This window comes from Theropithecus gelada, chromosome 2 (genome assembly GCF_003255815.1).
Source record: "Theropithecus gelada isolate Dixy chromosome 2, Tgel_1.0, whole genome shotgun sequence".
In the NCBI taxonomy this organism is placed as follows: Eukaryota; Metazoa; Chordata; class Mammalia; order Primates; family Cercopithecidae; genus Theropithecus; species Theropithecus gelada.
Genome location: NC_037669.1, coordinates 148,778,298 through 148,794,000, shown reverse-complemented (window position 1 = coordinate 148,794,000; position 15,703 = coordinate 148,778,298). Strand labels below are relative to the sequence as shown.

At 38.1% G+C, this 15,703-nt stretch overlaps 1 protein-coding gene across 2 annotated transcripts in view; it reads right to left on the bottom strand.

Moving 5' to 3' along the window:
- SLC9A9 (solute carrier family 9 member A9) overlaps positions 1 to 15,703 on the bottom strand; it is a 591,811-nt gene that overhangs the window by 216,707 nt on the left and 359,401 nt on the right. For both annotated transcript variants that reach the window (XM_025377024.1, XM_025377025.1), the window contains exons 10-11: positions 13,347 to 13,460; positions 11,668 to 11,779 (exon numbers count right to left, since the gene is read on the bottom strand). In XM_025377024.1, the coding sequence (XP_025232809.1) occupies positions 11,668 to 11,779; positions 13,347 to 13,460 (226 nt within the window). The remainder of the gene's footprint in view (positions 1 to 11,667; positions 11,780 to 13,346; positions 13,461 to 15,703) is intronic.

The window sequence follows — 15,703 nt, the reverse complement described above, 5'->3', positions numbered from 1 at the left end:
TTCCTGGTTTCACAGGTGATTTCTACAAAACATTTAAAGAAAAACTAATACCAATTCTTCACAAACTTTTCCAAAAACTTGAAGAGGAGGAAGCGCTTCTTATCTCATTTCATAAAGCCAACATTACTGCGATATCAAAGTCAGAGAAAGACACAATAAGAAAACCACAGAGTGCTATTCCTTATGAACATAAATGCAAAGTTCGCAACAAAATGCTAGCAAATTGAATTCAGTAGCATATTAAAAGAACTATGCACGATGACCAAGTGAGATTTGTTCCTGGAATGCCATGTTGTGTACAACACGCAAAAATCAATGAGTGTAATACACCACACTAACAGCATGAAGGAGAAAAGTACATGATCATCTCAATTGATACAGAAACATCATTTGATAAAATTTAACATTTCATGATTAAAAAAACCAACCAACTAGGAATAGAAGGAAACTATCTTAACATAATAAAAGCTGTATACAAAAAATAGCAAATATCATACTCAATGATGAACGACTAAAGTCTTTTACTCTAAGGTCAGGAATAAGACAAAAATGCCCACTTTGATCACTTCTATTTAACATCATATTAGAAATTCTAGCCAGAGAAATTAATCATGAGAAAGAAATAAAGGTATTCAAATGGAAAAAGAAGAAGGAAAATTATCTCTGTTTATAGATAATATAATTTTATATGTAGAATTTCCTAAAGATTTCACAAAAAACCTGTTAAAACTAATAAATGAATTAAGCAAAGTAGCAAGATATAAAGTCAACATGCAAAAATCAATTGCATTGTTATACCCTCACAATGAACAATCTAAAATTAAAATTATGAAAATAATTCCAATCACAATAGCATCAAAAATAATAAAATACTTAGGAATTAACTTAACCAAGGAGGTGAAAGACTTGTACAGTGAAAACTACAAAACATTACTGAAATAAATTAAAGAAGAAATAAATAAAGGGAAACATCTTATACTTATGGATTAGGAGACTTAATATTGTTAAGTTGTTAATACAACCCAAAGTAATTTACAGATTCAATGCGGTCCCTATCAAAATCCCAATGGCATTTTTAAAGAAATAGTAAAACCTATTCTCAAATTAATACAGAATTTCAAGAGGCCCCAAATAACCAAAACAATCTTGAAAAAGTACAAAGCAGAAAGACCTGTACTTCTAAATTTCAAAACTTACTATAAAGCTATGGTAATCAAAGCAATGTCATACATAAAAATTAACTCAAATGGATCACAAACTTAAATGTAAGGCCTAAAACTATAAAACTCTCAGAAAAAAAATAGGACAAAAATGTCACAACATTGGATTTGGCAATCATGTCTTAGCTAAGACTCTAAAAGCACAGGCAACAAAAGAAAAAATAGACAAATTAAATTTCATGAAAATTTAAAAAATATTGGGCATTGAAATACAATGTAAACAGAGTAAAAAAGGCAGCTCATGGAATGGAAGAAGATATTTGCAAATGATATGTCTGATAAAGGATCAGTATTCAGGAAATAGAAAACTCCTAAAACTCAATGACAAAAGACCCCATTTATAAAATAGCTTAAGACTTGAATAGAAGTTTCTCCAAAGAAAATACACAAATGGACTTCTTTTGGAGGGGCGTGCCCAAGATGGCTGAATAGGAACAGCTCCAGCCTCCAGCTCCCAGTGTGAGTGACACAGAAGACGGGTGATTTCTGCATTTTCAACTGAGGTACCAAGTTCATCTCACTGGGGAGTGCCGGACAATCAGTGCCGGTCAGCTGGTGTAGCCCGACCAGTGAGAGCTGAAGCAGGGTGAGGCATCGCCTCACCTGGGAAGGGCCAGGAGGAAGGGAATTCCTTTTCCTAGCCAAGGGAAACTGAGGCACACAACACCTGGAAAATCAGGTAACTCCCACCATAATACTGTGCTTTACCAAGGGTTTTAGCAAATGGCACACCAGATTATATTCCACACCTGGCCCAGAGGGTCCCATGCCCACGGAGCCTCCCTCATTGCTAGCACAGCAGTCTGAGATCTAACTGCAAGGCGGAAGTGAAGCCAGGGGAGGGGCGCCCACCATTGCTGAGGCTTAAGTGGGTAAACAAAGCCACTTGGAAGCTCGAATTGGGTGGAGCCCACCACAGCTCAAGGAGGCCTGCCTGCCTCTGTAGACTCCTCCTCTGGGGACAGGACATAGCTAAACAAAAAGCAGCAGAAACCTCGGCACAGATAAATACCTGTGTCTGATAGCTTTGAAGAGAGCAGTGGATCTCCCAGCATGGAGGTTGAGATCTGAGAACGGACAGACTGCCTGCTCAAGTGGGTCCCTGACCCCTGAGTAGCCTAACTGGGAGACATCCCCCACTAGGTGCAGACTGACACCTTACACCTCACACTGCGGGGTACACCCCTGAGATGAAGCTTCCAGAGCAAGAATCAGACAGCAACACTCGCTATTCAGCAATATTCTATCTTCTGCAGCCTTTGCTGCTGATACCCAGGAAAACAGGATCTGGAGTGGACCTCAAGCAAACTCCAATAGATCTACAGCTGAGGGTCCTGAATGTTAGAAGGAAAACTAACAAACAGAAAGGACGCCCACACCAAAACCCCACCAGTATGTCACCATCATCAAAGACCAAAAGCAGATAAAACCACAAAGATGGGGAAAAAGCAGAGCAGAAAAGCTGGAAATTCAAAAAATCAGAGTGCATCTCCCCCTCCAAAGGAACACAGCTCATCGCCAGCAATGGAACAAAGCTAGATGGAGAATGACTTCGACAAGTTGAGAGAAGAAGGCTTCAGTCAATCAAACTTCTCAGAGCTAAAGGAGGAACTATGTAACCAGTGCAAAGAAACTAAAAACCTTGAAAAAAGAATGGATGAATGGAAAACTAGAATAATCAATGCAGAGAAGACCTTAAAAGAACTGATAGAGATGAAAATCATAACACAAGAAATACATGACAAATGCACAAGCTTCAGTAACCAACCCAATCAATGGAAGAAAGAGTATCAGCGATTGAAAATCAAATGAATGAAATGAAGCAAGAAGAGAAGGGTGGAGAAAAAAGAGTGAAAAGAAATGAACAAAGCCTCCAAGAAATATGGGATTATGTGAAAAGACTAAATCTACGTCTGACTGGTGTGCCTGAAAGTGACAGGGAAAATGGAACCAAGTTGGAAAACACTCTGCAGGATACCATCCAGGAGAACTTCCCCAACCTAGTAAGGCAGGCCAACATTCAAATTCAGGAAATACAGAGAACGCCACAAAGATACTCCTCAAGATGAGCAACTCCAAGACACATAATTGCCAGATTCACCAAAGTTGAAATGAAGGAAAAAATGTTAAGGGCAGCCAAAGAAAAAGGTCGGGTTACACACAAAGGGAAGCCCAGCAGACTAACAGCAGATCTCTCAGCAGAAACTCTCCAAGCCAGAAGAGAGTGGGGGCCAATATTCAACATTCTTAAAGAAAAGAATTTTCAACCCAGAATTTCATATCCAGCCAAACTAAGTTTCATAAGTGAAGGAGAAATAAAATCCTTTACAGACAAGCAAATGCTTAGAGATTTTGTCACCACCAGGCCTGCCCTACAAGAGATCTTGAAGGAAGCATTAAATATGGAAAGGAACAACAGGTACCAGCTATTGCAAAAACATGTTAAAATGTAAAGTCCCTCGATGCTAGGAAGAAACTGCATCAACTAGTGAGCAAAATAACCAGCTAATATCATAACGACAGGATCAAGTTCACACATAACAATATTAACTTCAAATGTAAATGGACTAAATGATCCAGTTGAAAGACACAGACAAGCAAATTGGATAAAGAGTCAAGACCCATAAGTTTGCTGTATTCAGGAGACCCATCTCACATGCAGAGACACACATAGGCTCAAAATAAAGGGATGGAGGAAGATCTACCAAGCAAATGGAAAACAAAAAAAAGCAGGGGTTGCAATCCTAGTCTCTGATAAAACAGACTTTAAACCATCAAAGATCAAAAGAGACAAAAAAGGCCATTACATAATGGTAAAGGGATCAATTCAACAGGAAGAGCTAACTATCCTAAATATGTATGCACCCAATACAGGAGCACCCAGATTCATAAAGCAAGTCCTTAGAGACTTACAAAGAGACTTAGACTCCCACACAATAATAATGGGAGACTTTAACACCCCACTGTCAACATTAGACAGATCAACGAGACAGAAAGTTAACAAGGATATCCGGGAATTGAACTCAACTCTGCACCAAGCGGACCTAATAGACATCTACAGAACTCTCCACCCCAAATCAACAGAATATACATTCTTCTCAGCACCACATGGGACTTATTCCAAAATTGACCACATAGTTGGAAGTAAAGCACTCCTCAGCAAATGTAAAAGAACAGAAATTATAACAAACTGTCTCTCAGACCAGAGTGCAATTAAACTATAACTCAGGACTAAAAAACTCAATCAAAACCGCTTAACTACATGGAAACTGAACAACCTGCTCCTGAATGACTACTGGGTACATAACGAAATGAAGGCAGAAATAAAGATGTTCTTTGAAACCACTGAGAACAGAGATACACATACCAGAATCTCTGGGACACATTTAAAGCATTGTGTAGAGGGAAATTTATAGCACTAAATGCCCACAAGAGAAAGCAGGAAAGATCTAAAACTGACACCCTAACATCACAATTAAAAGAACTAGAGAAGCAATAGCAAACACACTCAAAAGCTAGCAGAAGGCAAGAAATAACTAAGATCAGAGCAGAACTGAAGGAGATAGAGACACGAAAAACCCTCCAAAAAAATCAATGAATCCAGGAGCTGGTTTTTTGAAAAGAGCAACAAAATTGATAGACTGCTAGCAAGACTAATAAAGAAGAAAAGAGAGAAGAATCAAATAGATGCAATAAAAAATGATAAAGGGAATTTCACCACCGACCCCACAGAAATACAAACTACCATCAGAGAATACTATAAACACCTCTATGCAAATAAACTAGAAAATCTAGAAGAAATGGATAATTTCCTGGACACTTACACTCTCCCAAGACTAAACCAGGAAGAAGTTGAATCCCTGAATAGACCAATAGCAGGTTCTGAAATTGAGGCAATAATTAATAGCCTACCAACCAAAAAAAGTCCAGGACCAGACGGATTCACAGCCAAATTCTACCAGAGGTACAAAGAGGAGTTGGTACCATTCCTTCTGAAACTATTCCAATCAATAGAAAAAGAGGGAATCCTCCATAACTCATTTTATGAGGCCAACATCATCCTGATACCAAAGCCTGACAGAGACAAACAAAAAAAGAGAATTTTAGACCAATATCCCTGATGAACATCAATGTAAAAATCCTCAATAAAATACTGGCAAACCGGATTCAGCAGCACATCAAAAAGCTTATCCACCATGATCAAGTGGGCTTCATCCCTGCTATGCAAGGCTGGTTCAACATTCGCAAATCAATAAACATAATCCAGCATGTAAACATAACCAAAGACAAAAACCACATGATTATCTCAATAGATGCAGAAAAGGCCTTTGACAAAATTCAATAGCCCTTCATGCTAAAAACGCTCAATAAATTCGGTATTGATGGAACGTATCTCAAAATAATAAGAGCTATTTATGACAAACCCACAGCCAGTATCATACTGAATGGGCAAAAACTGGAAAAATTCCCTTTGAAAACTGGCGCAAGACAGGGATGCCCTCTCTCACCACTCCTATTCAACATAGTGTTGGAAGTTCTGGCTAGGGCAATCAGGCAAGAGAAAGAAATCAAGGGTATTCAGTTAGGAAAAGAAGAAGTCAAACTGTCCCTCTTTGCAGATGACATGATTGTATATTTAGAAAATCCCATTATCTCAGCCCAAAACCTCCTTAAGCTGATAAGCAACTTCAGCAAAGTCTCAGGATACAAAATCAATGTGCAAAAATCACAAGCATTCTTATACACCAGTAACAGACAGAGAGCCAAATCATGAATGAACTCCCATTTACAATAGCTTCAAAGAGAATAAAATATCTAGGAATCCAACTTACAAGGGATGTAAAGGACCTCTTCAAGGAGATCTACAAACCACTGCTCGGTGAAATAAAAGAGGATACAAACAAATGGAAGAACATACCATGCTCATGGATAGGAAGAATCAATATCGTGAAAATGGCCATACTGCCCAAGGTAATTTACAGATTCAATGTCATCCCCATTAAGCTACCAATGACTTTCTTCACAGAATTGGAAAAAACTGCTTTAAAGTTCATATGGAACCAAGAAAGAGCCCGCATTGCCAAGACAATTTCTAAGTCAAAAGAACAAAGCTGGAGGCATCACGCTACCTGACTTCAAACTATACTACAAGGCTACAGTAACCAAAACAGCATGGTACCGGTACCAAAACAGAGATATAGACCAATGGAACAGAATAGAGCCCTCAGAAATAATACCACACATCTACAACCATCTGATATTTGACAAACGTGACAAAAGCAAGAAATGGGGAAAGGATTCCCTATTTAATAAATGGTGCTGGGAAAATTGGCTAGCCATAAGTAGAAAGCTGAAACTGGATCCTTTCCTTACTCCTTATACGAAAATTAATTCAAGATGGATTAGAGACTTAAATTGTAGACCTAAAACCATAAAAACCCTAGAAGAAAACCTAATAATACCATTCAGGACATAGGCATGGGTAAGAACTTCATGTCTAAAACACCAAAAGCAATGGCAACAAAAGCCAAAATTGACAAATGGGATCTAATTAAACTAAAGAGCTTCTGCACAGCAAAAGAAACTACCATCAGAGTGAACAGGCAACCTACAGAACGGGAGAAAATTTTTGCAATCTACTCATCTGACAAAGGGCTAATATCCAGACCCTATAAAGAACTCAATCAAATTTACAAGAAAAAAACAAACAACCCCATGAAAAAGTGGGCAAAGGATATGAACAGACACTTCTCAAAAGAAGACATTCATACAGCAAACAGACACGTGAAAAAATGTTCATCATCACTCCCCATCAGAGAAATGCAAATCAAAAGCACAATGAGATACCGTCTCACAACAGTTAGAATGGCGATCATTAAAAAAATCAGGAAACAACAGGTGCTGGAGAGGATGTGGAGAAATAGGAACACTTTTACACTGTTGGTGGGACTGTAAACTAGTTCAACCATTGTGGAAGACAGTGTGGCGATTCCTCAAGGATCTAGAACTGGAAATACCATTTGACCCAGCCATCCCATTACTGGGGATATACCCAAAGGATTATAAGTCATGCTGCTGTAAAAACACATGCACACGTATGTTTATTGCAGCACTATTCACAATAGCAAAGACTTGGAATCAACCCAAATGTCCATCAGTGACAGACTGGATTAAGAAAATGTGGCACATAGACACCATGGAATACTATGCAGCCATAAAAAAGGATGAGTTCGTGTCCTTTGTAGGGACATGGATGCAGCAAACTGTCGCAAGAACAGAATACCAAGTACCGCATGTTCTCACTCATAGGTGGGAATTGAACAATGAGATCACTTGGACACAGGAAGGGGAGCATCACACACCAGGTCCTATTGTGGGGAGGGTGTGGGGGGAGGGATAGCATTAGGAGATATACCTAATGTAAATGATGAGTTAATGGGTGCAGCACACCAACATGGCACATGTATATATATGTAACAAACCTGCATGTTGTGTACATGTACCCTAGAACTTAAAGTATAATAATAATAAAAAAAAGAAAATACACAAATGGCTAGTAAGCTCATGAAAAAAATGCTTAGCATCACTATTAATGAAGGAAATGCAAATCAAAAGAACAATGAGCTATTACATCATACCCATTAGGATGACTACCATAAGCAAAAAACAAAACAAAACAAAACAAAAACAGAAGATAATTTTTGGCCAGAATGTACAGAAATAAGAACATTTGGGTACTGTTGGTAGAAATATAAAATGGTAAAGTTACGTTAAAAACACAGTATGGCAGCTTCTCAAAACATTCAAAATCGAATTACTATATGATCCAGCACTTCTGCTTCTGGGTATATGTTGAAAAGTGTCCGGAGCTGCACGACCCGGCCATAGCGAATAATAATTGACGATTAAAAACGCCTGAGCTTTATTCATTTCCACCTTACACCTCCTCCCTATCTTTGCCTTTTCCCCTGTATTAATACCTCATAAAAGATGGCGCTCTTCCTGCTTCTTCTTCACCCATTTTTCCCGTGCCCGCGAAAATTGCTACCTGACAGCGCAGGCGCCACATGACGTTCGACCAGAGAAACCAATACCTATCTGGCCACACCCTCCGCGATGAGATCATTTTCGCCTTGGCCCAACCCCTTCCCCTCCAAGTGTATATAAGGCACTGCATTACCGCCATTAAAAGAGAGACTTGATCAGAGCACTGTCTTGTCTCCATTTCTCGTATCTCTTGTTCCCCAAATTCCCACCCCCTCTTCCAGGGCCTGCAGTGACGATCCCGCGGGCCGGGATAGAAAAGAATTCACAGCCAGGTGTTGAAGAGATGTCTGTGTACCCATGTTTACAGCAGCATTGTTCACAATAGCTAACATGTGGAAGGAACCCAAGTGTCCATTGATAAATGAATAGATAAATAAAATATGATATATACATGCAATGAATATTATTCAGCCTTTTTAAAAGGGAGGACATTTTATAATATGCCATAATATGGATGACCCTTGAGGATGTCATGCTAAGTGAAATAAACCAATCACAAAAAGACAAATACTATATGATTCTACTTATATGAGGCTCCTAAAGAAGTCAAAATCATACAGACAGAAAGAATGGTGGCTGCCAGGGACTGGGAGGAGGGGGAATGAACTGTTTAATGTGTATAGAGTTTCAGTTTTACATCATGAAAAGAATCATGGAGGTAGACAGTGGTGATGGTTGCACATTTTGAATGTATTTAACAACACTGAACTGTATTCTTAAAATGGTTATGATGGGAAATTTTATGTTATGTGTATTTTACCACAATAAAAAAAAATGAAAAAAAAAGAGAGCATAATGGCTATCCTATCTCGCTGTGGCTATGAGTCTCAAAGCAGTGCCAATGAAAGCGCTTAGGAAGGTATAAAGTGACTTTTGAGCATGGCATCAATGATTCCATTACATATATATGTAACATTACTATCTCTTCATTTGAAAGCTAAGAAGACAGCTTTTTAGTGCAAAATCCAATGTTATTTCTACCATGTAAAAGAGTACTATCAATTTTAACTTTTAATAAAACTGACATTAGAAATATAAAGAAGAAACTCAATCTCTTTGATGTTCAGATTCATTTCAATGTGAAAAGTGTACAAAACAAAAATCCAATCAAATACATAAAAGAAGTGTACCTTGGCCCAAGATGATTGTGCCTTTGAGTTCAAGCTGCTAAGTTCTAACTAACAGTGCCGATGCCAGCAGGTGATATGGATGCTCAATATGGAAGACAATGGGTGGTATTCTCTGGACATCAGAGCCATATGTAGGTAGCTGTCCTGAAAATTTGGCATGTTGTCTTTTTAATTGACGGAACTGGCTGATTGGCATTCTCATGAATTAAACTAATAATTACAATCCCATTAATATGATAGGGTTATTGTTTTTCTCCCTGAGGGTAAGGATACTTCAAAACAGGGCCGGATAGTAATATTTAGGTTTTATGAACCACATGATTACATATGGTTCACAACTCTGCCACTGTATTGCAAAAACAGCCATAGACAATAAGTAAACAAATGGGTTGGGCTGAGTTCCAACTTAATAATATTAACAAAATAGCCATGGACCAGATTTGATTCAAGAGCCATAGTTTGCTGACTCCTGGCTTTAGAATACCATAAAGATAAATTCTGGACCTCCTCACATCCCCTGGCTGTATACATCATATAATTGGCCTCTACGAGGTTTTAATGCAGCTACAATCCTACGGTTAAACAAACTTAGAAGGTGCCAAAGCCTGGAGAAACCATCAAGCCAGGTGGCCATTTGGGCAGACAATTCACAACCTAACATGATTATCTAAGCCCTTACATTTTTCTCAAAGCATTGTTTGTCAAATAAAGCAATGTTTAAAATGTAATATTGAAGCTTTGAAAATAAACTGCTGTTCTCCAGAGTAAAGTTACTGATGTTTTGATGGGAAAGAAGGAAAAGGGCTTTCCAATTCCCAGAAATGTTTTGAAAAAAATGCAACCCAATGCTGGCTTCCCATTTATGAGTGCTCAAGTTTACCTTTTCCTTTCTCATAATAAAAGTCAACTCTTTGCCAAAGTTTATTACTGTTCTAAGTCAAAAATAACCTACCACTCTAACTTCTCACCTTCCTTATGACTCTCTCTCTCTTACCCTAACATGTCTAGAAATGTAAGGAAGTACTGTCAGAGGCCTTCAGTAGGGCAAATTTAATGTTGTATCTCCATTTGTCCGTATTTGAATTGATGACTCACTCTCAGCTTGAGAGCTGCCCCTTTAACGATATGGACCAGTATAGAATGGCACTGAAGGCGAAACAAACCTTTTACTGCTCTCAGGAATGTGAATTTTGAGACACTTGGTTGGGTTTAGGTGGAATCTCACAGACATCGGTTAAAGAATACTTTTGTTCTTGGCCAAGTTTCATAACCTTTTTGAGATCCTGAACCTCAGTTTCTTCATCTACAAAATGTGTTAATATTTGCTTCCCAGGATTAATTAAAAAATAGTGAGTGGCAAATGGCAAATGCTAATAAATGTTCATTTCTCTCACTTTCTCTGTATGCCCCTACATACTCTAAATTGTATTTGTTCATGCTGACAGCAGGTTTTATTGTAAACTCTCGTGTATCCCCCAATAACTACCTCTGAGCACATTGTAAGTGTACAGCTACATAGGAATCATGTAAGGATCTCTGCAAAAGGTCTTTGAACAGGGAAAGACTGAAGGTAGGAAAATTAATTGACTAAAGATAAACCATAATCCCCAGAGGTTTTCAAGGTCAGAAAATTCATTTGGTTTATTTTCTTTTGGAAAGGAGCCTTGAGGTATGGTTTAAGCAATTAGAACACAAATGTCTTGAGAACAGAGACCTTGTCAGTTTCATCAATCGGTGCTCAGAACTCATCTCAGGCACCTGGTGAGTGCTCAATTAATATCTGTTTTCTCAACTAACAACTGAGCATTCTTAGGTCTGATTTGCTTTTGTATTAACCATGAGGAGTTTCTGGAGTTTTGCATAAGGAAGGAGCAAGGTTTTTATAGAGAAGGAACATTGAATAAGAGTGGCACCATTTACAAACTATTTACCCTGAGCATGCAATTTATGAAATTATAATTCAAATTCCCCAGTATGAAAAGTTGATCTGAAATGGGTCAGAGGAAAGTCTAATGTCCACTTTAGGCCAATTTCCGACCAGATATGGTACGTTGAAGCCATACCAACAAGATTCCCTCTAACTTCATTTCCCACGTGGAAAGAGAAATCCTGCTGTTGCTCAGCACTTAGGGAGAATCAGCATAGTGTTAGGTACAGTGGGGTAAAGAGAAGTTGTTTCCCCAAAAGGGTTTAAATTTCCTCATGGTTTTTCATGTTCTGTAAAAGTGTGAGAGAACCAGCAGCAATAACACATAACGTAGTTCACATACCTGAAAACATCATCATGTGCTGAAAGTTCCAGGGGATCTTCTGTTTTCGGCCTAGATTCAGGAGGAAGGAGAGGGGATATATGTTGCAGGCTCTGGCAACAAAAATTGCTAGCTGTAGATAAGCACAGGGAACCATTGAGGAAAATGTTGCTGCAATGATGGTTTGAATCCTTGAGCTTAAATATGATGTCCTTAAGCTTCTCTACATTATGACCCCAAAACCAGAAATAAACATGTCAATTCACATTTGTCCAACTTGCTTTCAAAATTTGTATTTCAATGTCGTTATTCCCAGAAATAATAGAGAATTCTGTCTTTCTTTGATACTGGCTTTAAAATTGTTAGCCCAATACCATTTCAATCACTGTAAATTTTCTAATCACATTTATATTGCTGATGACTGACTATCCTCAATTCTGCTGTAAAATGTGAGGCAGAGACCATTCAAATGCTGTAGTATTATCTTCCCAAATGGCACTTTGGAAAGGATAAATGTGCTTCTGTTCATGTTTACCATCTTCCTTCTTATCAGTTTATATTTCCTATATCTAGCAAGCTTTGCATATCTGTTTCTTTTGGTGAATTAATTTTGAGAGGAATTACCTGTCTAATTACATAATACAACTGTTGCTTTATGTGGCAATTTGCTAAAATCAAAGTTTTATAAGTAAAAGTCTTTGAAAATATTGGTGCTCTTCACCTTTCCCTTTTTGTTGTCTTTGACTCCTTCCCCGATGGGCTATTCTAGTTTGTCCTCAATGGGATGGAGTTATTTGGGAAGAGGTAACTTCCTTTTAAAATCCAGGTTTTGGATGAAATTTTAGGGTTCAGCTGAATGCTCAATGAAAAGAGACTAAGAAGCGAATGCAGATGTGTAATTGGAACACAGTTTATAGAGAGGAATTGCCTCTCCTGGCTGTTAGGATTATCTGTGATCCAAGGTGGCCTCGGCCCATCTTCCAAGTGGGAAGAAGGACAACAGTTGCTAACTGTCTTTGGGGACATTCCTAATGGCTCAACATCCTTTTGGATAGATATCCATTCCCACTGAAAATACCTCCTGTCCCAGGCCTAGAGCTAGGAAAAACCCCTGCATTAAAAGTGAGGTCTAGATTTTATCTGTCTTCATAGGAAAGGAAGGGTGCTATCTTATTCAAATGAACCTACATTTGAACAATGCTTATAATGTTGAAAGCACATGCATCATGCTCATTTCATTTGATCATCTGTCCTATTTTTGAAGTCCTCATTGGAAAAGAGATTTCATCATCTTGCAATGAAAACATTTCTAAAGCTGAATAATCCTGGATGCTTCCTGATATACTCTAATGCAAATTAAGTCTGTTTCTCTATAAAGAATACACTGACATAATTTTTATGTAAGTGATTCATAATTATAGTTAAACATATTTTGACTTGAAAAATATCTTTTCCTTTAATTTCCCCCTTTATTTCCATAGTTCTTTCCAAAGTTCTTATCCTGAACCATAATTATTTAATGGAGGTCCAAATTTCTTAGGATGCTTTTCTCCCCTAACTAGAAATCACATATCTGCCTTGTGTCTGAACCTTGCAGTAGAATTTAGGAAACTGCTTTAACAATTTAACAGAATAATCAGTAAAAGTAAGTCATTTGTTATTTTCTCTAATCACCCCATGTTCTGTATTTCAAAGGATACAAAGGCTCCAAGTATAAAAAAAGCATTAAAGATATGATTCTGGAACGTGAACAGTGCCAGGCCCATGTAACAGAAGATGACGTTCTCTGCCAAAAAGTTCATAAATTCAAACAACTGAAACAAAACATAAACAAAAAACCATTAATTATAACTCAGGTTTGAGTGCACTTACTTTCTTGTAACTGTATTTGACAACTGGCTGGGTCTCCTTTATCTGGAGACCTTTGGCCTTGTGCTTAGCCTCTGAAGGAGGATGGAGGCCTTGGCTCATGACCCAGCAACAGATGCCACAGCCACATCAGCATCCCATTCTTTCCAACTGTAAGGCTGCCAGAGATACCCCCAGATAATATTAACCAGCGATCCTTCCATGGAACAATTCCTACTAAGATGACAAAATAGTCCCTGTTAAAGAAACTGAAGCTAAGTGATTTGCTGAAGGTGTACTGTAGTAAATGACACAAAGATTGTTTACTCTCTGTGAACATTACCCAGTAGATCCACTTGACTTCCCAGGCACTGGACAACTTTTTTTTTTAAGCTTAAACTAAATTACCCTTCTCAGGCAGGCAGGAGGGACAAAGTTGGAAAACTTAGAAACCTGAAATAAGGATGAATGTCAATTATATTTTAACATTAGAGTGATCAGTATATTTCAAACTCTAGACAATGAGACTCATTAAATTGACTGATGTAAGTATATCCATTAAATGTCTACAATTTCTAGCCGCTAAAAAGAAAATGATTCATCCCAGGGATCGGTTTTTGCAGCAGGAACACAATAGATACATCAAATTCAGTCAGAAGAATAGAGTAATAACATGCTATGATGAGGGATGTTCCCAAGAGTTATTCTTAGACCATTAACTAAACAATTTACGTTGAACATGAAAAACATTCTCCAACGTTCAGATTAAAAGTAAAATGGAAATGTGTCCAGGGGCTACAACAAAGGCTGATTTGGAAAAGACTTTATTTTATGTTCCAGACTTCTCATTTGGAAATTTCTGAGACTTCATTCCTGGACCTACATAAATCACATGTTAGGTAAATATCTCTGCAGGCATTTCTCTTGACTTTTTAAGGACTCATTATTTTTTCATGTAATGTATTTACAGCCCCACAAATAATGCCCAATACTGTTCACTGACAGTTGACAGAAAGAAAAGTAGAATCTTGTCAGAAACATTATTTAAAACCAGTAATAGAAAAAAGGATTAAAAAAAAAACAGTCCCTTTGGTACAAGACAGTTTTTTCTGCAGGGGCAGCTATCATCAATTATCCTGAGTGCTTGCTTTACATTCCAGGCTGGCTCACGGAAACAAACACTGTCACCAAAATAACCACAGAAAATTTGAAAACATCAGGAAAAATGTAGGAGATAGGGAATTATTTCTCTGCCTCGTTATATCTTTACTTTTTCAAAAAGTGAGATTTGGCTATTGTCTTAATCTCCTCAGGCTGGTGAAATGAAATACCGTAAATTGAATGGCTTAAACAACAGAAATTTATTTCTCACAATTCTGGAGGCTGGGAAATCCAAAATCAAGGTGCCAGCTGATTTGGTGCTCATGAGAGTCCTCTTCCTGGTTTGTAAAAGGCCATCTACTTGCTATGTCCTCACACCGAGGAGAGAAAGATCATCACTTTTGTGTTTCTTCTTATAAGGGCACTAATCCAATTTCTAAGGGTTCTATTATCACCATCTAACTCCCTCACAAGGGCCTCACCTCCAAATATCATCACAATGGGGATTAGAGCTTCAACATATGAATTTTTAGAGAACAAAAATATTCTGTCCTTAGTATTTAGTTTATTAATATCAATAAACAAATATCAAGGTTAAATTTGTAGCGCCTCTCTTTCTTTTGTCCCCATCCCAACTGTATTTTACCCTAGAGTGAACACTTTGCCACCTGGACTCTATTCAGCCTCTCCTTAATGGCCTTACCCCAATTTCCGCCTGGGGAGCCCACTTCATTCCCTACTCTCAGCCCATGTGTTCATGCCTCCCTAGCTCAAACATGGAGCATATAATTTAGGACTAAACCACTCAAATTGGTGCATTTCTTTAGGCAGCATGTTTGACTCAGAAATGAGTGTGACATGTTTGGGCCCCAAAATATTCCATTTTAATTCAACAAATTTAATGCAGGGAATGCTGAGACAAAGGCCCCCACCTTTTCACAGGGTGAGAAATCAGAAAGATGCTTGCCAGGAAGCTGCTGGCAGCCATCTTGGAATCACAGAGGAAATGACTGCTTGAAAGAGAAGCCAGTTCCTGATAACAGTGTTTAATCTTCTGTATTCAATCTCTCCCAAAACAAAATTTACCCTTGGATTTTTGCATTGAAGA